This window comes from Benincasa hispida, chromosome 1 (assembly GCF_009727055.1).
Source record: "Benincasa hispida cultivar B227 chromosome 1, ASM972705v1, whole genome shotgun sequence".
NCBI classification, from domain to species: domain Eukaryota; kingdom Viridiplantae; phylum Streptophyta; class Magnoliopsida; order Cucurbitales; family Cucurbitaceae; genus Benincasa; species Benincasa hispida.
This window is the reverse complement of record NC_052349.1, coordinates 63,564,813-63,588,573: the sequence shown is the minus strand read 5'-3', so window position 1 is coordinate 63,588,573 and position 23,761 is coordinate 63,564,813. Positions and strand designations below refer to the sequence as shown.

General features: G+C 30.6%; 1 protein-coding gene across 2 annotated transcripts; it reads left to right on the top strand.

Annotated features, from left to right (window-relative positions):
* The first annotated feature begins 1,038 nt into the window (after positions 1-1,038).
* On the top strand, positions 1,039-10,528 carry LOC120087044 (transcription factor bHLH128-like). Of its 2 annotated transcripts, none has more exons than XM_039043890.1 (6): positions 1,039-1,848; positions 6,614-6,932; positions 7,074-7,200; positions 7,820-7,885; positions 8,566-8,634; positions 10,073-10,528. In XM_039043890.1, exons 1-6 carry the CDS (start codon positions 1,341-1,343, stop codon positions 10,124-10,126), a joined length of 1,143 nt encoding a protein of 380 aa, XP_038899818.1. In that variant the 5' UTR covers positions 1,039-1,340; the 3' UTR covers positions 10,127-10,528. The 2 variants fall into 2 exon arrangements, with proteins under 2 accessions (XP_038899818.1, XP_038899826.1); XM_039043898.1 differs by having other exon boundaries at positions 1,043-1,848; positions 6,614-6,924; positions 7,069-7,200.
* The last annotated feature ends 13,233 nt before the right edge of the window (positions 10,529-23,761 follow it).

The window sequence follows — 23,761 nt, the reverse complement described above, 5'->3', positions numbered from 1 at the left end:
AATTTTTTGGACCATTAAAACTATTATTTTATTAAATATTTTTTTTTAAAAATCCTTGCATGAATTAGTTTATACTTCAAAATTTATAGACCATAAATATATATTTTAGCAATTTGCATAAATTAATAGTTTCTTTTTGTCAAGTGGGAATTAGAAATGGAGAAAAGAAAACGAATCAAAGTCCTTAGTCCATCCTCTTTTTATCTTTTTTTTTCCCCTTTTCTTTCTTCAAACCCCTCCTAAATTATTTAGTTTAGATTTTTAACCAAATTCTAAAAACAAAAATAAAATTTTAAAGTTTCTATTTGATAATTCTTTGGTTTTTTATTTATGAATTTTAAATATATTTCTTCTTGATTTCTTATTATAATTTTCATCTTTCTTGAGTAAAAGAGTTGATTTTTAGTCAAATTTCTTAAAAACTATTTAAGAAGTTCATTGCAAAACAAGAGAGACTAAGTTTTTATGGCTTATGCCTGCATAATATTTTATTTAAATTTAAAATTTAAAATTTAAAATTAAGAGGATAATCAAATAGAAACAAAAAGATAATATTTTAGTTTAAATTAAAGTTTGAAAATAAAAGATAATATATCATCCAAATCAATTAAAAAATTAATATAGAAAGATTATCACGAAATAAAAAATATACTTTGATCTAAATTAAAGTATAAAATTAAGAGAATAATCAAACCATTCAATCCAAAATAAGTTAAAAAAACAGAAAAACATTTTGATTTAAATCATCCAATAATTTTTTTAGAAAAAAAAACAAGAAATAATTATCACGAATTTTTTATAGCTAAATTCTTTTTTAAAACTTTACATAACACGTGTAACGCACCTACTATTAAACCAATAAAATTTAAAAGGTAAACTAATCAGAATTTTCTTACTCCGGTGAGAAAAACAAAAATATAACAATAAAAGATTTAAAAAATTAATACTCATTAAAAATTTATTATTAATTAATTTGAGATTGAATATAAAAAAAAATTGATAAGAACATAAAAGAGATGAAAGAACATTAGTAGGAAAGGAAAATTAGGGAGAGAGGGAGAGAGGGAGAGAGAGAAGAGTGGTGAGGGGTAAAATGAAGGTCAAGTAATGTTATCAAAGCCCTTAGGCATTGCCTTGAGAAGCAAAAGCATCAAAATTTTAATAAAATATTTATTGAATTCCATTTATTTTATACCTATATAAATAAAGTACTTTGTTATGTTATTGGTGTTTTCATTTATCATTTTTTTTAAAAAATCTCTCTATCTCTTTTCATTTCAATTTTTGTTCAAACCCAAAACACACAGATCCAAATCCAAATCCAAATCCAAATCCCCCATATGTACCAATCAACTTCTTCCTCTTCTTCTTCTCAGAAATCCATGCCCTCCGCCCACGCCGGCGCCGGTCTCGGCGGCGGTGGTAGTGGTGGTGGTGGTGGTCTTACTCGGTACGGTTCCGCGCCTGGATCTCTCCTGACCACGGCGGTCGATTCCGTGATTGGGAGTCGGCAACCGGACTCCGCCGCCACGCTCCGTGGGCCACCATCGTTCGGCGGCCACTACTTCTCCTCTGTTGATTCCTCCGTCGTGGAGTCCTCAAGGAAGGTTGTTCAGTCGTCGTCTACTTCCAACGATCTGAAATCGTCGTCGTCTACTACCGCCGCCGCCGCCGCCGCCGCCGCCTTGAATAGGTCGTACGGATTCAACGATTTGGCGTTAGGGGATTTCTCGACGGGTAGAAATTTCAATAGTAATGGTGGTCAATCCTCTTCCTCTTCGCCGTTGGTTCGCCAGAGAAGCTCGCCGGCTGGATTTCTCGGCCATCTCTCCGTCGCCGAACCAAACGGTACTCTCTCTCTTTCTCTAATTTTGTATTTGGTTTCACCGGCGCGTGGTTTTCACCGCGTTTCTTCTCAAAAACGCTGACGGCCGTTGACTATATGCTCAAGTTTACCAAAATATACCCCTCGACTTTTCAAAATTACCAAATTATCCTCCATTGTCCTAAACTCTAATACCGCATCGGAATTTTGTTTTTGTTTTTTCAATTAAGTACGCCAACGATTCAATCTCAATTATATTGGATCATTATCAAAATTTCATTTAAAATTATGTTTAATAACTCCTTAAATTTAAACTTTTTCTTTAAAAAAAAAAAAAAAACATTACAACTTAAACATTTTAAGATTAAAAAAACTTAAATGCAAATTTAAAAAATCTATTAGACATTATTTTATATCTACACCAAAATTTAATTTTTAATATCTGTGAGTATTTGGACAACTTGCATGTATTTCGATTATTTTTATATAATCTACCTGTTATTAAACATTTTTACTAGATTTTTTAAAATCCATAAACTAATTTTAAAAACCAAATTGGTAATTTACCTTGAGATATAATTATTTTTCCATGTAATTTTAAATTAAAAAGTATTGGATTTTCTTCAAATCCAGGTCATAAGTCACGTGCTAGTGCAATTGCATGATGATGTCGATTTGATTTTTTATTTTAATATATCTATATCTATATATATTATTTTCCGATCTTTGGATGGGTGAAAGCCGACATGTAGTTTCGGTGGGCAAATTTGGTTAAAGAAGTGCCGTTGTTTTCGAGCATCTTTAATAATAGTGGAAATGGGATCCATTATACTTTCTTTAATAGGGAAATTATTCATTATGGATGCTACATTGAATCATTTTTTTGTCTGTTAGTTTATTTTTGTTATTGTACTTTTAATATTGATTTATTTTGATCTATATATTCGATAACATTGATTAAATCAAAATGATCATTTTTAAAAATATAAAAATTAAAATGATCATTTTAAAAGTACAAATTTTAAAATGAACTAGAGTTAAAAATACAAGATCAAAATAGATATTTATGAAAAATATAGAAATTAAAGTACCTTTTAAAATTGATGTAGTTAGATTGAGACGAACCTAATCGATATTGATCTATTTTAATATATTTGGTTTGTCGATTTGTCGTTTTTATTTGAAAAATATTGTCGATTCAATTATTCAGAAAGTAGCTATCAATGTTGTTTTGTTTTTATTCGTTTAAATCAATAAGTCAGCTTTTGTGTTCAATTTCACTAAAAACTACAGTGAATGAATGGATTTATTATATTTCTTATTTTAATTTCATAATTTTCCTTATCTTTAAATACTAATTACATAGCTCAGAATTAATCGCCTTCCATTGACTTTTAGATTATTTCAACATGGTTGGATATTATTATTATTATTATTATTATTTTGGTTATTAGATTTTGAGGTTTATTCTATTTTAGTCCAACACTTCTAAACGTTTAGTTTTAATTTATATAGTTTTAATAAAATTTAAATTTAGTCCATACTTTTAATTTATCATAGATTTTTTTTCCTTATCTACTAATATTTGCACTACAGATTTTTGAAAGTACTCACATATTTCTTACATGAAATTATTATTATTATTTAATCACTTTCGATAAAATTAAATTTAATCATTAAATTCAAATGACTAAATTTAAAATTTCTTGAAAGTATATTAATTGAAATTGAAAATTTAAAAGTATATAAACAAAAATTAAACAAATCCAAAGGTACGAGATAAAAACAATAGTTTAACCTTTTCGTTATTATGAACATAGTGTTGTCGTTTTTATTTTTTAAATATATGAAATGAAAAAAAATTAAATCTCACTTTGAGGTTGATGGTTACAAACTTTAAATCAATTGACTTATGTTCGTTTTAACAAATATAACATTACAGTTTAACTATGAAAATCACTATGATATTTAAGATTTGCATCGACAAGAATGGAGGAATAATTTTTATCAAATTTGTAGCCTTACATTTAATGGAATACTTTAAATAATAAAAGAGAAAAGCAATTTTTTTGGTGCTATTGTAGCACTAGAAATATTATGGTCCACAAGTTGACGAACCAAATAAATTTATACACAGACATGCTCTACAGGATTATATTCTAGTGGGCCATTGTATCATTTAAAATGTCTCATTTCTTTTAGGAGTAAAAATGTTTAATATTAAATAAGCTAATGATTACAAACACCCAATAATGCTAAAGCTTTTTTCTTTTTCATTTTTCTTTTTTTAATAGATTTAGAAAATGAGATTTTTAAAAATAGAAAATATAAGAAAAATTATTTATATATAATAGTTAATTTTAATCATCTTCTCTGTTCTTCGTCTATTACTGATAGATACTAATAGAAATCTACACATGTCTATCATTAATAAATACTGATAGAAGTCTATCATTGATAAAAATTGATATAAATTTATCAGTATCTATCAGTCATAAGAATTGATAGAAGTTTATCATTGATCCAAGTCTATTACGAGTAGATATTGACAGAAATTTATCAGTATCTATCCGTATTTTTTTTTGTTATTTCTGTAAATGATTAATTGTTGAAAATTTTCTTTTGGAAAATTACTGTTAAATAATATTTTCAAATTAAATGCACTATTATGTTACTTCTAACAAAAATTCTAACTACATATAAAAAGTTATAAGTTCACAATTGATAGAATTAATATTTTAACTACGATTTCTTTTGTTGTTGTCTGCTCAATTCTCTATTAAAAATTTATGAGAAAGCAAATATAAATTTTAAAAACAGACCATTAAAAAAATAATTTTATAAACAAAATCGTTTTTTTATTTATTATTATTATTTTATGGACAACGAGACTGAAATTAAGTTATAGCCTATAGGGGAATATCAGTTTACAGCAGTTTCTTTTCTTTTCTTTTCTTTTTTTTTTCTTTTTTTTTTTTTCATTTTTTACCAATTACATAAATAAATTTAATATTAAACTAAACTACACCTTGATTTTGAGGGATGTTTATTTTCCTTTTATATATGATCATTTAAAAATATATTTATTTTCACTTTTAGGCTTCACTTTGTCAAATTAAACTTTTGACTTAAATAAATATTTGCAATGTTTATTTTTTATTTAATTTTTTCTACTTCATTCACTAATGTTAACAAAAATCAACGATTAAAAATATAATTAAAAAAACTTCAAAACCATACTAACTTAACTGAAAATCAAGCATTAGACAAAATTAATTTACGGTCAAAATTCAAAATCAACCATGGAAAAATTGCATCAAAACTGACAATGAGAAAAAAATAAACACTTCCTTGAAATCTATTAATTTTGTATCAAAAAAATGTTAAAATTACTATCATTTTGATCTTTCTTACTTTAAATCTTATTCCATTTTAATCTCCGCACTATCAATATATCAAAATTTAATATTTATGTTTTTAATAAATCTTAGAATTAGCTTTTGTCACTAGTTTGAAGTTAATTTTTATCGAGCTTAGTATAATAATAATAATTTTAACAATAAAAGATACCATGTGAATATATTTTCAAAATTTATATAAAAATTTATTAAGAGTTTTTTTTTTAATTTTTATTTTTTTGGAAAAAAGTTAACAAATGAACAATAGAAACCAATTTTAAGATTGATTGATAATACAACAACTAAAATAGAACAAGTTTTATAATTCATTAAAAATGAATATCAAATTTATTTATTTATTTTTATATGATAATTCTCCATCCATCCAACATTGTTGAAGGTGCGACTCGACAAACTTAAAACTCTAGGATAAAAAGTGATTTTTACATTAATATCTTGATTGAGAATACATACATTTATGTCAGTTGAGTCATGTTATCATGTTTGTAAACTCTAAGGGTGTGTTTGGTGCGTGATAAAAATAGAGAGTTGAGTTGAGTTGAGTTGGTAATTATTATATGTAGAGTTAAATTATATGGGAGTTAAATTGTCTGTGTTTGTTTGCAGAGTTGAGTTGAGTTGATAATTATTATCTGTGTTTATTGTGTAGAGTTGAGTTGAGTTGAGTTGGGGATTTGAGTTTTTTGTGAATGAGATTAGTTCTATTTTTTTCGGTTTGTTTTTTATTTCATTCTTTTATTTTTTAGTTTTATGCTTTGCTATTGTTGATTAATTTTCAAATATACACGTAAAGATGAGGGAAGAGAGAAAGAAATGAAAATAGAATCCAAAGGTTTGACGATAAAAAAAAAAAATTAGATTTGGATCCAAATGGCAAAGATGAGGAAGGAGAGAAAGAAATGAAAATAGAATCTAAAGGTTTGACGGTAAAAAAAAAAAAAAATCAGATCTGAATCCAAACGGCAAAGATGAGGGAAAAAATAAATAGAATCCAAGGGTTTGATGATAAAAAAAAAAAGAATAAGATCTGGATCCAAACGGCAAACATGAGGGAAGAGAGAAAGAAAGGATAAAAAAGGGAGTTTTGAGTGGGTAAAAAAGAGTTTTAATAACCCGTAGGTTTTCTTTATGAGCTTAACAAACATGGGTAATAAATACCCATCCAACTCAATAACTCATACCCATTTATCAAATACCTTCTAAAGGTCAAATACATTGTTTTAAATTATTCCTCATTCATGCATCAGAGTCATACGTGCAATTGAACAAACTTAAAACTTTATGATAAAAGTGGTTATTACGTGAAAGTCCTGTATAATTTGAACGTCCTACATCTAGATTGATAACTACATTATTATTGTAAAAACAGGAGGGTTTTCATTGACAATGGGAGGTGGTGGAAATGGAATAGGAAGACTAAAATCCCAAATGAGCTTCAATGGGCAAGATAATTCACTTTCTCAAATCTCAGAAATGAGTGAAAGTTTTGTTGAGGCAGCCAATTCTTGTAGCAATGGCCTTCAAAGCAACACCAATTCCACACATTCCTTTGGCCCCTCTGCCTTTGCTATGGACTCTTCTTGGGAAACATCCAATAATTCCATTGTCTTTGGTGCCCCTCATGCTAAAAGATCTAAGCACCATTCCGATGCCGACTTCTTCACCAGCCTCGAGTCTCAAGTACGTATGTATGTTGAAGTATTGATATACTTAAATTTTAGTATTATCGTAACCCATCGGGTTAAACAAAGCTTCTTGTATCAGATGAGTAGTATCAATATGATCTCTAGTTGTTGGCCTTATTTTGCATAATTTCTTTCTCAGTTTAGCCTGCCACAAACAACCCTAGAAATGGCAGCTGTGGAGAGGCTGCTTCAAATTCCGGAAGACTCTGTTCCTTGTAAGATTCGAGCCAAGCGTGGATGTGCTACTCATCCTCGGAGTATCGCCGAACGGGTAAATTTTACATGCATTGCATATGTTGTGTTTTGACATGTTTGATAACGTTTTCTGTTCCTTATTTTTTGTTTTCTCTTTGCTTAATAAAGAAAATAGAAATGCATTTGGTATTGTTTTCTGTTTTGGGTTATTTTCACATCTTTATATATATTTGATAAAACAAATTTGTTAAAAATATAAAATTTTATATAAAAAAGTGTTTTAAAAACTAAATATTGAATATTCTTTGTGTTATATTTGTTATGCATTTAAGCAGATTTTATAGACTTTAGGGAAGATTGTCTTTTTAATTATAGGTTTTTAAAGTTGTTGACGATTTCTTTTAATTTTTTAAAATAATTATATGATATTTAAATTTAGAAAAAAATAGTTTTAGAGAGAATTTGATTTTTAAAAATTAATCTTCTAATTTAAAATATAATATCTGTCTCTTATACACATCTAGATGTGTATAAGAGACAGACTTAGCTTTGATTTTGAAAGCACTCTTAAAATGTAGGCATAGAAATCAATAGATGAAAGTAGTGTTCATAAACTTAATTCAATGACAAAAAATAAAAAATCAAATGATTACCACCGAGGTCTTAACAATTTTTTTTTTTAAATCTATACTCAGGAGAGGAGAACTAGAATCAGCGGAAAATTGAAAAAACTTCAAGAACTTGTTCCCAACATGGATAAGGTAATTCAAGCATCTTTATTTTCTTTTCCCATTTTTTTAGTTCAATATAGTTGCCTCAATCGTGAGATCGAACATTTAACCTAAAAGAACTTAATAGAATATAATAAATATTCAATCTATTGATATGATCCATACTTGTCAAATCCCTAAATCCACTCGAAATCTATCTAATGGTTAAACAATATAATGATCTTGTTACGCAAGTGTCAAACTAATAGAGTTAATTCTATGAAATTATCAGACAAAAAATGTTAGTTCACGTTATGAAAGTGTTAAACTAATGGCCATGTTTGTATAATTTTGTTGCCCACCTTTTGGCACGTGTTGCTGTTAGTTATTTTATTCTCTGAATTCCTTTCTCTACCGTGGAAGGTTATGAGGCATATTCGGATTCTCTGTACCCTAATTAGGTGTCTGGATATCATCGGTTCTTAACCAGGACTTTTTTTTATATATATATATATATATATATATATATATACATAAAAGCAATAGAGGAACACATTTTGTTAATAGATTATTGTAAATAATTTGTTTATTTTCTTAACAAAATACTGTCATTATTCCTTTTAAAATTATATATATATTTCTGAATCCCTCCCTAAATATCATAATTTTGTCATTATATGTTTAGTTAATTGCCTCTTATATACTTTATTTATTTATTTTGTGTAATACAGCAAACAAGCTATTCAGACATGTTGGACTTAGCAGTGCAGCATATTAAAGGTCTTCAAAATCAAATTCAGGTATTTCAAACACTTTTACACCAATTAATAAATAAAAGATTAAATTTTTTCTAATTTGAAAATTTAATCCAAATTCTTGTTATATATCATTTCCTTGTTATTTCAAAATAATGATTTATGTCTTGAATCTGGTTAATTAAAATCAATATTATTGCTCCCATGTGAAGAACAATGTTAAATAATGGATCAAAATGTTAATTAAGTCATCCCAATTTAAAAGTTAAATTACAAGTTTAATACTTCCTTGAATTTTCAAATTTATTTCAAATAGATATTTGGATTTTAATAATTTATCGTGGTCTATCGTAGATAGACAGTAAAATTTGTCTATATTTGTAAATATTTTTGTTCATTTTCTTATATTTGAAAACAACTCTTTCAAATATGTTGAATATGGCAATGACTTATTATGTACAAATTTGAAAGCTTGAAAACATATTTGACATTTTAAATATTCAATGACATTTTTTACACAAAATTAAAATTTTAGAAACTATAAAATTCTTATTAATATTATATTAGACAGAAGATTTGATTTTATATCTAATACATACATCTTAAATTTCAAGAACTTCATAGACACATAAATAAAAGTTTATAGACCGAAACATGTAATTTAATCCAATTTAAATTGCGTGTATTCTACGGTGATTTAAGAACATATTATTACATAAATCTCCTCAACATGCATGAGGCTCAAAGGTCGACTCAATCCTAGTTTGAATTTGATCTAATGTAAAAAAGTTTTATGTTTTTATAAGTTGACTAAAATCTTAAAATATACTAATTGAGTTAAGGTGGAAATTATTAAGTTTCTTTAAATTTATTTATAATTCTTGGATTAATTGAACTACAATTCTATTGATAAAGATAACATCTAATGTTTTTACAAAGGAAAGCTAAAATCAAAATAGGTATTGAATTAATAATCACAACAAACATTTTCTTCTCTATATTATAATACCATATTTTCATTTTCAAATTAGTAGTACTTAGTTCTACTCATCTCTATACATTCTAGGGAAAAAAAATATATAAAAAATATTTTTTTTAAAAAAAAAGAAAATTTTTTACCGCATAATAACTTAAAATTAAACCCTTGTGTGGATTACACAAATGCAGGAGTTAAGTATTTTTCTTTTCAAATTAGATCACTTACGACCTGTTTGGATTGATTTAAGAAAATAGTGTTTTTCAAAAAACTCATTTTTATTTAAACACTTTTGGTAAAAACAGATCAAAATATATTTGAAAAACTATTTTGAACGGTTGTCAAACATTTCATTTTCTTTCAAAATGACATATTTTTTAAATTAAACACTTGAAAATGTAATCCAACCACGAGCAATAAACTATATTATCATATTGAATGAAAATTTCAATTCCTTTGTTGAGATTTAACATTAATTTTTTTTTTCTTTCTTTCCTTCCTTTTCAGAAGCTTAACAAAGAAGTTGAAAATTGCACCTGTGGAAGCAAAGAATGCTTATAACATCTGGAATTATTGGGAGTTGGAAACATGAATTCTACCTCAAATTTTGCCTTTTTTAAAAAAATTTATTGTGTTCTTTCCACTAACCCAAAAAATTAAATAATAATAATAATAATAATAATAATAATAATAATAATAAAAGGAAAGACAAAAGAAAACAAGAGTAAAGGGCATTAGTTTGTACATAATGGAAGTAGCTCTCCAGCTCTTATTAATTCCCAAATTTTAATTGGAATTTCATAAGCTTAATTCTTCTTTTTTTTTTTTTTTCCATGTAAAATAATTTTTGAATTCTTCTGTTTGGTTCCCTACTATTTTTGTTTGCTTTGTCTTTGTAATATTTGAGAAACCTATATCCTTGACTCTTTAATTTCATTATTCATGATTGTCTTTTTAGAGAAATGATGTTGGCTTATAGTTTTGGTTAGTCTAACTTCGTGAAGTTACAAAATTTTGAGCTTGTAATAACCATATTATATGGTTCAATAGTAACAACAAACTAATTCTTCATTTTTAGTTTGATATTTACTTTGCTTTATCTTTCTAATGGTAGACAAAATCATATTGAGTTGTTGACTATTTTGAAAAGAGTTCATGGTGTGTGGGTTGATCGAGTTCTTCATATCATTGGATATTTTGAACACCTTTATTTTATGAAAAATTGTCCAAACTAACCCAAAACCCAAAAAACTTCTACGTAGTTGACCTCCCTTTTAAAAACATTTTTTTGACATTTTAAAGATATGAAATACTCACTTTGCCCTTAGTTTTAAATAAAATACTTCACCCTTAGTTTTTGGGTTTCTTATATTACCAGAACATCTCATACAAAAAATTATCTAAGTTTAAATTTTGTAAAACAATTTAAAAGTAAAGATGTTTTAACATTTTGTTCAATTTTTATAAGTATGGTTGGAAAGAGAACACGAAAAATCGTATGAAAACAAATGATCATCTAGCTAAAATGGAGTTGTATAGACCAAGATATGACAAAAACAAAATTATAATTCACATAGAAAAAGTGGGCGATTGCGCATATAATGTCAGTGATCACGTAAGAAATAAAGATTATCTAACACACGACAGAACTTGTTACACATGAAAACTATAATTCCTAGCTTAATTTAGGATTTTGAATGGATTTTTAATGTTAATTATCCTATTTTGTAAGTGAATACATCTAGGGAGGCAAGAAAAACATTTAGAAGAAAATCAAGCAAAAAATGAGCTAATTTGGAGGTTGGATGCACAAAATTGAAACAAGGTCCAAAAATTACGAGTCTATCACTGATTGGAGCGTTGTAACTCTTGCTCAGTGCTCTCGTGCAACGTTGAAAGGCAAAATGTATGGATAAGGTCAGCGTTGCAATGCTACCCAAAAGCATTGCAACACTATGGATTTGGATGGAGTACTTCCATCGCGCGCTTGCAAGGCAGCGTCACGCCCCAGTGCCTCAACACTACCCTAATGCTAGAGGGTTGTGTCGACAAGAGCGTTACAACACTCCGCTAGCGGTGCAACGTTGTACATGGTTTTTATATATGTTTTTCTCCAATTTAGTTCAAAAGGGGGATGTTGCTTTTGATAGAGGACAAGAAAAGGCCTAGTTTTCTTCCTTTTCCTTTCTTTTCAGCATCTTTAGAATAGATTTCTTTTTTCTTTTGGGTTGTAATTGATGGATCAGATCTTTATATATGCAGTTATTCATTAAGGAAAAATCCAAGGTTATTTTATGTAACTTGAATAGTATGTGGTAGACATACAAGTGGATCATGTTCAAGTAATAACCTAAATGGTTTGTAGTATATGGATAAATTTGGGAGCATTATCCTGGTGACACTATGGATACGACTCACTTTGTAAATATCATGAAAGTTGTAAGTGTAATCGATTTGATTTAAATCGTTCATGTGGAGACTGAAGGAAATCTAAATAGAGATCTCCAAGAGCAGCGGAAGTGGATTGTTCCAAATTCTATTCATAATGAGCACAACAATTACAGTCTTAAACGAAAACAAACAGATTATGCATAATCGGGAATTATAGCATGCTATAAGAGGATACAAGGGATAGAGTATGCGTACCTTTGAAGAACTATTCTTCCAGTATCCCTTGAGCAGTTTGAAATGTGTCCAAAGCAACACTCGAATGCAACGAACAGAACACTAACAACACGAACAATTAGATACACCTCGAACCCAATCGAGTCCAACTTGTTGGGATTGATGTCCTAATTCTCCCGGAGTCTCGTTGTTTTCTAAAGATACACATTGTTCAAAGAATAAAATAAGTGTTATTTAATTATGACATTAACTCATATCCAATAAACAAAGCTCCTTGGTTATCTTATGTGAACTTAAGCATGTATATGTGATATACAAGTGGATCATGACTTAAATGATAACCTAAATTGGTCTATAGTATAAGGATTAAGGTGGGATACCTGATCCTGGTGACACTACAGATACCGCTCGCTTTGTAGAGGTTTGCAAGTGTTGTAAACTACTACAGATGGTTGATCCTGACCATTCATGTGAAGACGTGGAGCGGGGGTGTCTTATACAAAGAGTTTATATAAGACCTGGATCACGAGATGACTAGACTCGGTATATAATGCTTTTGATACTAGAGACTTGCATCTCACCTAAACGACCATAGGTGACAAGACCTCAATCTTGAGTATTTTGGGAACTCCTGCCTTTGAGGGCGGTTCTTTGATTAGTATGGGTGAGAGTGGTCAGATTGCCAACTTAATATGCCTATCTTTTTGAGGACTTGTCTAATCTGGGAGTTGGGAGCTGGAAACTCAATCCACAATATGGAATTCACTCATTTCCCGAAGCAGGAATAAGTAGAGAGATTTCTCCCTTAAGGGCTGATTCCGGGGCTTGAACATAGTGACCACAGCTTCTCTTTGGAAGAGAAGACTCAGTCATAGTAGGACTATGATTTATGTTCAGAAGGATCAGTAGTACTTTAAGAGACAGATGTAACTACAGGGGCATTACGGTTATCAGCCCAATTGTACTTACGAGCGATATGTAAAGGGTTGTCGCACTGTTGATTGGTTAAGATGGACACATAATATATCTGTAGTAAGGAGAGTTCAACTATTGGTCTTTAGTGGAGTGTCTGGCAATTAACGTATGGTGGATCCCGTGACTAAAGAGTTTGGTCAGTTATTCACGTACCGTTGGAGCTTCGGAGCTACAAGTCCATGAGGTCCCCTTGGTAGCTTGGATTCTGTTGAGAATCAGTTTTTGGAGTTGATTTGAAATGTTCAAATTGACAAGAGGTATTTTGATTATATATGATATAATCAGTTTGACATATGAGATACATCTAGTGGAGGATTGATGTAAATGAGATTTACATTAAGTACCATGGAATAGAAAAATAACTATGGTTTATATGTTTCATGAGATGAAATATTAAAACTATAGGTTATAAATATAGTATGATAAGTTGGTTATCATTTATGTTTATAATAATATTAATTATTAGATAATTAATTCTTTTTTTTTAAATAACCAAAGTAGTGAGTGGTTATTGGATCATGGTAACCTTGAGTTTAAAAAGAAATTGGTTTCCTATTTTGAAAAGAAGTTTTGACAAACATTTGAAAAGGGTTTTGAGTTTTCTCTCGGCGTATAGAAACTCACAGTGGTCATCAAGTAAATACAAATTTATTAAACAACGGCTGGGCGAGCTAAACGATCGTGCAGTATTTACTAAACGATCGCATAGTTTTGCTAGACGATCGCTGACACAAGGAAAATGATCATGTAGAGTCTGTACGCGACCTGTCTCTTATACACATCTAGATGTGTATAAGAGACAGAACCAAGGAAAATGATCATGTAGAGTCTGTACGCGATAGACCGAGCTAAATGATAGACTAAACGATCGCATAGCTTTATATAAACGATTGGGTATCGACCTATGTGATAGGTCTCAGCCATCTCCCACTTGCCCAGTTGTGTACGCGATCGTTGTTTCCTCCTTTCGTCTGCCTCATACCAAGTCTGAACAGAGCCCACCCTCTGGATTCTCACACCGAGAATACCAAGGTCGCCTTGTTGGTGGTGTCAGACTCAACTTAACACCGTCGAGGTTTTCTAGAGGCTGTTCGTGGTGCTGTGGAGGCCGTTCGTGTTGCGAAGGAGTTCGTGACTGAGGAGATCGTTGAGGACGAGCGTGAAGTTTCGTGCGGTGTTCGTGCTATGTTTCGATAGTGTAGATCGAGCGCTCGTGGTTGCTATTGTTCGATCAGAGTCGCGCAATGGAGCGTGGAGATGCTACTGCACATGTTCTTTAGAATTCTCATATATGCGTAGAGTTTGATCTCTGTTCTTTTGAGTGTATTCATGCTGTAATTTCTCTGTATGATTTGCATAACCGTTTGTTTTGTATTCGACTGTAAATGATTTGTTCATTCATGATTGTAATTTGGAATAGTCTTGTTCCGCTGCTCATGAAAATCATTGTGTTCCGATTTCCTCCAATTGGTATCAGAGCCAGGTTCTCTAATATTCCAAATTACAGATCTGAAATGAACGCATTTTTCAGTCGTGGTGGGTTTCTGTATTTGTGGTTAACTGTTTTCTGCATTTGTGGATGAATTTTGATGAACATTTCGGGTTTGATTGCCTTTTTTTGTTAAAGCTTTCAATATTACAAAGTGTTAATTTTAAGGGCCCCTGCGTTTGTGATGAACCTTTGGTGCATGGCGATGCAGTTCTCAACGAAGAAGAAGATCAAGCGTTGGTCGGGTCGTGTAGCCTTAGGTAAATGATCGTTGGGATTTAACTAAGCGATCATTTAGATATTTTTTTCTAAACGATCGTATAGTATTTTCTAATTGATCGTTTAGCTAATGCTAAGCGATGGGGTAAATCGTTTACCATATCGTGTAGCGTTGGTTGCGCGATCACGTAGGTCTTAGAGGTAGGCGATCGTAGTGGGAGCATGCGACGCTCATCGTTTAGTAGAAGGCACGCGCTAGACGATCGTGTAGTTAGCAAGCTTCATCGTTTAGTTACTACCCTATGCGATTGTCCGTATGCGATACGCAGCGTGCCTAGCTAAGAAATCGCTTAGCAGCATGGTACTTTGCGGAATCGTAGTTCGCTTAGACGATCGCAAAACGGTGGGCGTTATGCGGAGCGCGCTAAGAGATCGTGTACTTCAGGCTTCATCGCTTAGTAAAGTTACACGATGTGTAGTAATAGCTAACGATCGTTTTAGTTTTTCTAGATGATGTAGAGTAGATGTTAATGATCGCTTAACTCTCTGGAGCGCTTGTAAGCAATAGAGCAAAGAATTGTGTTTATCGTGTAGACGATCGCGGGGTACAAAGTACACGATGGATGGTTGGAGAAGCGATGCTTTGCGAGCGGTTTCAAGACCCGGTTCGCCTGTTTGAACTGAGACTCCTTGTCTTTGTAATAATTACCTTTCCTCTTTGTGTTTTACAACAATTTACCCGCGTTTCATCAACTTTTATTGCTCTTACATGTGATGTATGGTACTTATATGCCAAAGTTTTTGTCATATAAGTTAAAAACCCACCTTAGGTGTGCAATTATTCATATACATCATGTATTATAAATGTTATAATCTTGCATGAAGAAATTACTTGATAGCAATGAGCATGCATCATGAAATATATAAGAGTTATATTTTGCATGCATTGAGCATTACATCATGCATCCTTTTTATTATAAAGTGTTATCGTTTAATGGTGAATGGAAGGATGTCTTGCTTGTTTCATTGCCGTTTTGTATATAGTGTATATATAAGGAAGAGTAGCAATGAATGGACAATGCACTTGAGCATGGACACTTAGGCTGTTTATAAAATCGTTATGAATGTCGTGCATGTGTTAGCTTCGCTATTGTGGTGTTGTTTCCATTTATAAGTGTTATAAGGAAATTAGACCTAAAATCAACAATTCAGAGTTGCTTGCAGACTAGGTGAACTAAAGTTTTTTTTTTTTTTTTTTTTTTAAAAAAAAGGGTTTTAAAATTGGATTGAGATAGACCTAAGTTCAAGTGGTTCTAAAGAGTTTAGTAACCTAGATTAATCTTTTAAAATCGGTTTAATAAGATTAAATTGATTGAATAAAAGATTAAATTTGTTGTAAACCTATCTATCAGGGACCTTTTGTCTAAGGCGGGTTCTGGCTAGGTTAGGGTTCTTAAGTTGACGGAAACATAACACCCCTACCTGGGAACCTACCTGGAAAGGTGAATTAGATAGATTTTCAACAAGCATGCAGCGATTTGGTCAAAGATTCCGTTAAAGAGTTTAATGGATGATGATAAAAAATTGTTTAACTATCCAAGGTAAAAGTTACTCTTGGGAAAACTTAAAAGTCAATTAATTAAAATCCTTAGCCGTGTTTTTCTAAGTAAACTAAACCCTAGGTTATAAAATACTCAGTGGGAGGAAAAGTTGGTGAAAAGTAGACTTCTAAAGAGTTTAGAAGAAAACTCCTTGTTGGTATATGAATCATGCCTCGAAGGCAAGATGACCAAACGACCTTTTACTGGAAAAGGTTACAGAGCCAAGGAAGCCTTGAAGCTTGTACATTCAGACCTCTATGTCCAATGAATGTTAGAGCTCGAGATGGGTATGAATATTTCATCTCTTTCATAGATGATTATTCAAGGTTTGGATATCTCTTCCTAATGCAACGTAAGTATGAAGTCCGTGACAAGTTCAAGGAATATAAGGCTGAAGTTGAATACTTGTTAGGTAAGAAGATAAAAACACTACGATCTGATCGTGGTGGAGAGTATATGGACCTCCAATTCCAGAACTATATGATAGAACATGGGATTGCGTCCCAACTCTCGGCCCCGGGTACACCTCAGCAGAATGGGGTATCTAAAAGGAGAAACAGGACCTTATTGGACATGGTTCGGTTTATGATGAGTTATGCTCATCTTCCAGACTCGTTTTGGGGTTATGCAGTGTAGACTGCATGTTATATCCTAAACAATGTTCCCTCGAAAAGTGTTTCTAAAACACCTTTTGAGTTATGGAGATGCCGTAAAGGTAGTTTACGCCACATCAGGATTTGGGGCTGTCCGGCACATGTGTTAGCGACTAACCCAAAGAAGTTGGAACCGCGTTCGAAGGTTTGTCTCTTTGTAGGCTACCCCAAGGAAAGAAGAGGAGGATACTTCTATGATCTAAGTGAGAACAAAGTGTTTGTTTCCACTAATGCTATCTTCTTGGAAGAGATCACATGAGGGATCATAAGCCACGAAGTAAGCTTGTTTTACGTGAGATCTCTAGTGAGACTGAGACTGTTGAGGGTTCAATAAGAGTTGTTGAACAGGCCAACAGATCAATAAGAGTTGTTGTGGTCGGGACATCTAGTCAACCAGCTCGAGAGTTGAGACTGTCTCGACATAGTGGGAGGGTTATGAACCCACTGGATCGCTACATGGGTTTGACAGAAGGCCAAAACGTCATTACGAATGATAGGGTCGAGGATCCTTTATCTTTTAAGAAATTAATAAAGGATTTGATCACTGGACGACGGTCAAAACGTTCCTTAAGTATCTTCGGAGAATGAGGGACTTCATGCTTGTGTATGGAGCTAAGGATCTGATCCTTACGGGATACAACGTTACTGATCCCTTTACAAGGCCCTCACGACTAAAATGTTCAGGGTCACCTGGATAATCAGCACAAAAAATCCTCACTAACCTTATACCATGCATTATTCCACGTCAAAATGTCCATTTTGCAGATATTACAAGAATTGATCGCATGCATCAGTCCCAGACCACCACAAGGTTAACTGCATAAGCTGATTCTCATAAAGATTAGTTCGCCGCATGGAATGTTGCGTCCACAGAGTGATAATCGTGATAAAAGACTGCTCGCAAGGTAGATGGAATGCATTGGCGCTTTAGGAGAAATAAGCTCGAACGCATACCTTGGGAGCATCAACAAGATAAGATGATGTTGACATTGCCCATACCGCGCAGTGAGGCAGAACGCAATCATGAACACTGTCGGCGTTTAAACTCTATAAATAGCACCTTGGCCTTCACTTCAAGGCATCCGAGCTTCTGCCTTAAAGCAGATGCTTGCGATCACAGATGGGAGCATGAACGAGATTTTCTTTAAGGATTCTTCACCTCCACAAGCCATTCTGAGTGACGATCAGAGTTTTCATCGGAGATAGAGCTCGAGAGAGACGTCTCCATCCATCCATGGCGCAACCAGCAGCCTTGACGCATTTCGGATGAAAATCAAAAGATTGTTTTCATCTAACCTTCCATTTCTGCTATTGTCTCTGTATTATATTACATTTTGGCTTAAGATATTAATACATTTTGTAATTAGTGCATATCTTAATTTCTTCAGCGCCATCTTCTTCATCTTCTTTATCTTTGTCATCGTTTAGTTATCAAAGGTGATTGGATACTCAATCGTGTAGCTTAGAGATAGGACGCATGTAGCAACCCACCGAGAGGTGTGCGTTGTGCGAGTATAGTGAGTTAATCCTCTTTGCTTGGTGTGAGGCTGTAGCAACGCTTGTCTATGGGCTGTTGCAATGCTTGTCTATGAGCTGATTAGTTGCAAGTAACAGTCTGAGAGGGTGAGTAGTGGAACACACGAAAACGAAGTATGCATTATTCCTAGAGATAGGCACGATCTTATGCTCAACGCAACCATGCATTATAGAGATATAAACATGCGGTCAGCCATCGAGAGGTGCGCAATGCGTTAGTATGGCAAGCTGGGATTACTCAGGCGACCTAACATAATGAACATTATTATGCGTTAACGACTGTTGCATCCCTATCAATTCTCATAATTAAATTTCCATTGCTCAATTTGTTTAGTTAGGAGTAGGATTAGCGCATAATCCTTTAGCTTTTATCTTTTTATTTTTATTCATCGCCTCAAACGCATTACTTTACGAATAGTATTGAGTTATAAGTCCCTGTGTTCGACCTCGGATCATTTCGAGAAACTTGCGTTCTCGTAATACTTGACGAAAATCGAGAAAACTTGTGATAGGAACGTATGGTTATCGCATACATGCTTAAACGCATATTGTATATTTTCTAGTCCAACGCATAACCTTCAACGCATGGAGATCAATGCATAACATAAATTACATATTTATTCTCTACTCCCTTTTCTAATGCAACAACTATTTGCCAAACACATATCTTCATTGCTCATGTTTTAGTCACTCAACATATGAAAACTACCCATGCTTCTTCATTAAACAAAATAATAGCAATAAGAGAAACACAACTTAGAATATTAAAAGTTTAATCCTAACTAAAAATGACATGAAAGATTGATTTTAAAGAAAACATTAATCTTGGATATTTTCAAAATGGAAAGAAACTCTTTTTATGCCATCAATTATGACAATTTTCTCTTATGGAGATTCCGAAAAAAGTTTACCACATCAATATTTATCATATTGGATGGGTCAAATATATTATTATCCTACTAGGCAAATCTTGCTACCACATTTTTCATTTTTCTTGAATGATTATTTTGTGGAGCTTTTCCTTTATAATCATCATTCTATGTAGTTCTCTTTGAAATTTGGATGATTACCACGAAAGAATACTTATTTTTTCCTCTACCGCGACTATAATGGCCTTGACCACGACCACGATTATTAAAATGCACAACATTCACTACGATGAATGATGTTGTTCCAATTGGTCGAGATTCATGATTTTCCATCTACTATTATTAAAATTTACAACATTCACCTCAGGTAATGTTGTTGTCTGGTTAGTTGAGCTTTATGATTTTTCATCAATAACTCGTTATTTCATTCAGCCACGAGAAGACATGAGTTGGGTTCAGAATATTTCTCTTGGTATCGCTACTGTAGGAGTATATCCAAGACACGAAATGTAGAAAAATGTCTTCTCTAACATATTGATTTAAAATCTTGGAGCTTCAAGTGCATCTATTCATAACGGGCTTTAAGAAGAATAATTATTTTTCTAAAGGATCATATTTTTATGGGCATCCAGGTGTATTTTGGCATCAAGCACCCATGACAAATAATTATTACCACTAATGTCAAAGGTTATGAATTCTAATTTTGTAAGAGTTTTCCTGGTAACATTATCACAAAACATTGTATTATATTGAAATTTTAATATATATCAAACATGTAGAACAACAATTTAATAATACATGTCTGTTTAGTTTAGTTTTTTTTTTTTTTAAAAAAAAGGTTATAATTATATTTTTGAATTTTGAGAAGTAGTCTTATTTAATTAATATGGACTATCGATAAGATGCTTATTTGGTTATAATTATATATCTATTATAAAATTGAGGAATACAATGAGAACACAGATATGAAGAAAATATAATATAATAATAAATAACTAAAATTAAAATAAAGAAAATATAGAAAATGGGAAAATATGAAAAATCTTTTCTTTAATTCTCAACATTATGTATGTGTACCCAACATATATGTAATGTCACTATTTATAGGCAAGTGACAGTTAAGAGGTGGCAATATTTGGATACCAAGGATACTTTAACATTAGACGCATAGAGTAAAGGGTATACTTTAACATTAGACACATGTCGAAAGGGGCACCAGACGCATTTTTTTAAGGACACTAAGCACTAGACATTATTTATTTATTTATTTATTATTATTATTATTATTATATCATCTACTGTCAAGAAAAAAAGATTAATTTAATTTTTTAACAAAAGATAAAAGTCACAGGTAATTGTTCAAATACAAATCTCATAGGAGTTATATTTGAAAATTTAGTATTAAAATACTACCCAACCAAAAATTTTATAGACCAAAAGTCTAATTCTTTTTTCACAATTTTATGTATCGTGAGTTCTTTCATTTTTCTATAACTACTCGCACATGTTTTATCTGTATCTATTTTTCTAAATTAAACTCTTATCTTTTGAAACTAATTGAATAAGAAGTAAAGTAATGGGGAAATTATTACATATTATAACTTATGGGTGAATTTGAACCTGAAATAAGCGGAAAAATAAAGAAAATATAAGGAAAGATAATTACAAAATAAAATGGACTTAGTTTTAAATAAGTCCAAGTGTCAACTAATTATTGATCCAGTCAAATTTAATTCTAACTTGTTTGAGATTAAAAAATACTATATCCTAATTCTAGAAGGATTAAAAAAACCTCGAGTCTATTCCCTTATAAATATATTATTACAACTGCAAATGAGGGAAGAATCAGAGGAAGGTTTGATGTGTTTTTTTTTTTTTTTGTCCAAATTTTGGCATCAATAATAGTTTAGATTAAAAATTAAAAAGAAGGAAAAAAAAAACTTTAACAATAAAGATTCAAACATATTTAGGGTTTAGGGGTAGTTTGATACCAAATATGGGAACAAGGTTATGGTGATGCAATGAGATTATTGCAACAATGGGGAGCAAAAGCAAGCATTATTGGAGCCTACCTGTCCTTTAAAAGGGCATTATTACTTCTTCAAATTAATCTCTCAACAACTATAATTTCTTCTTCTAATCTACCCTTGTACTTGCAAATTATATCCTGAATTGAGTGAGATCTTTCACTAAATTAAAGTATAGGTTCAATTTGTTAGGATATCTATATTATATCATTCATCTTAAAGTTGTTTGAAAATTATATCGATGAAAATATGTCTTGTTTAAAATTTCATAAATCAAATAGATATCAAATCTGAATCTCTGAGATAAGTTGTATCAATTTTTATTATAAACTATTAAATTCATCAAATTACACCTCAACTTAAATAGGTACGACAATCTTAATCTTCCATTTTAAAAACGGTTGCAATCGTTAAAAAAGATGTTCCCTTTTCTTTATAATAAATAATAAAACATATGTACGGATAATCAAATGATAAAATTTTGGATTAAATCAACATTAATGTTAAATTTGTGATTGAAATATATGAATTGAACATATTAAGGTCAAAATATATGATTAAATCAACATTAATCGTTAAAAAGTGTAAGTTTAGAGTCCAAAATGATACAATCTAACAAATTTAAGATCAAAATCATTTTTTTTATGTACATATTAAAATCTCAAATTTAATTAATTTTTTCATTACAATAAGTAGAGTATACAGAATTAAACCTCCAACCTCAAAGGAAGAAGTATATATCAATTACTATTGCTTTTTAGTACAATAGAGATAAGAGAATTCGAATCACAGACCTTTTAATTGCTAACACATTCGTATGTCAATTCAACTATACTTATTTTAGCATATGTCAATTACTATTAGATTATATTATTTTGACCTAATGTAGTTTAAGATAGGTAGGAATGTAATTTGTTTAACCTATGATATATAAAACCAAATCGTATGATTTTTGGTGTTCAACCTCTCAAGTATTTTCCCAAAAAAGAAAAGAGTAACGCTGACTTAATGATTGAAACAATTTCAATTTTTCGCCAAAAATTTATTACTTCTATTCTATCAATCATACATCTATAAACTTTATTTAATTATAAAAAAATATTTCTTCTTTTGATGTTGAAGGTTCAAATTCCTCCTTCCATATTTTATTATATCACATAAAAATATACCATAAAGTTACTAATATAGATTTATTTCATTCTAAATTTGAATATATACTATGTTTTTAAATTTGTATTTGATAATGTCAAATCGAGCACAGCTCAATTAGCATACGAGTATATTAATAATTATATACGAGGTGCAAGATATATAATGAGTGAATGTGTTAAATAATAATAATAATAATAATAATTTCATTCAAATTCAAGAAAATATATTATGTGAAAGGGTCTTTTTAAATATACAAAATATTTAAAAATATTTACACGTTATAGCAAAAAGTTCCAAAGTACAAGCACGTTTGGAACTTTTTACTATAAAGTGTAAATATTTTTAGAATTTTTCTATTTATAAAAATTTTCCCTATGTGAACATATTTTTAAAATTTATAGTGAAAGAACAAATAGATTAATTTTTTAGAGAATACAAGAGAAACTAAAATTAAAATATATTGAAACTACAATAACTAAGATTGAACATGTAAAATGACATCAACAAATCAATAAAAATTATATAAGTTTCAAAATACAAAAATCAAAATGATATTTAAATACAAAATCTTTTTTTTTTTTCAAAGATATTGTATTAAAGTATGGGATGGGGTATTCAACCTCGAACTTTAAAGTTGATAGGACAAGTATTATGCCAGTTGTTCATATTGGCCATATAATCAATTTTCACTTATTGACATTTATTGACATGTAAGATTTTCATGGATTTAGTATAACACAAGGGATGAATCAATATTTTCATTATATTCTAAAAAAATCTACAAAATATAAAAAGTTAAAAAACAAATTGTTACTAATGTAAATATAAATGAATTTAAGACCTGTTAATTCGTTTAAAAATCATAAAATATTTATTTACTACAAGATATCAATTAATATGGATATTTTCATGAAAATTTTCGTAAAATTAAGATTTTGATATTGGCGTTAATTTTCAAATTTATTTAAAAAAAAAAGTAAAAGAAAAAAGAAAGAAAGAGATGATGAAAGGAAGGGAATAGCACTACATGCGCAGATTGTCTCAGTGCCA

Excerpts from the sequence above, each read along its gene's own strand:
- LOC120087044 (XM_039043890.1), top strand. The coding sequence starts at position 1,341 with ATGTACCAATCAACTTCTTCCTCTTCTTCTTCTCAGAAATCCATGCCC. Across the intron at positions 6,933-7,073 it reads CTCGAGTCTCAAGTACGTAT|CCTGCCACAAACAACCCTAG; the intron begins GTATGTTGAAGT and ends TTCTCAGTTTAG. Across the intron at positions 8,635-10,072 it reads GTCTTCAAAATCAAATTCAG|AAGCTTAACAAAGAAGTTGA; the intron begins GTATTTCAAACA and ends CTTCCTTTTCAG.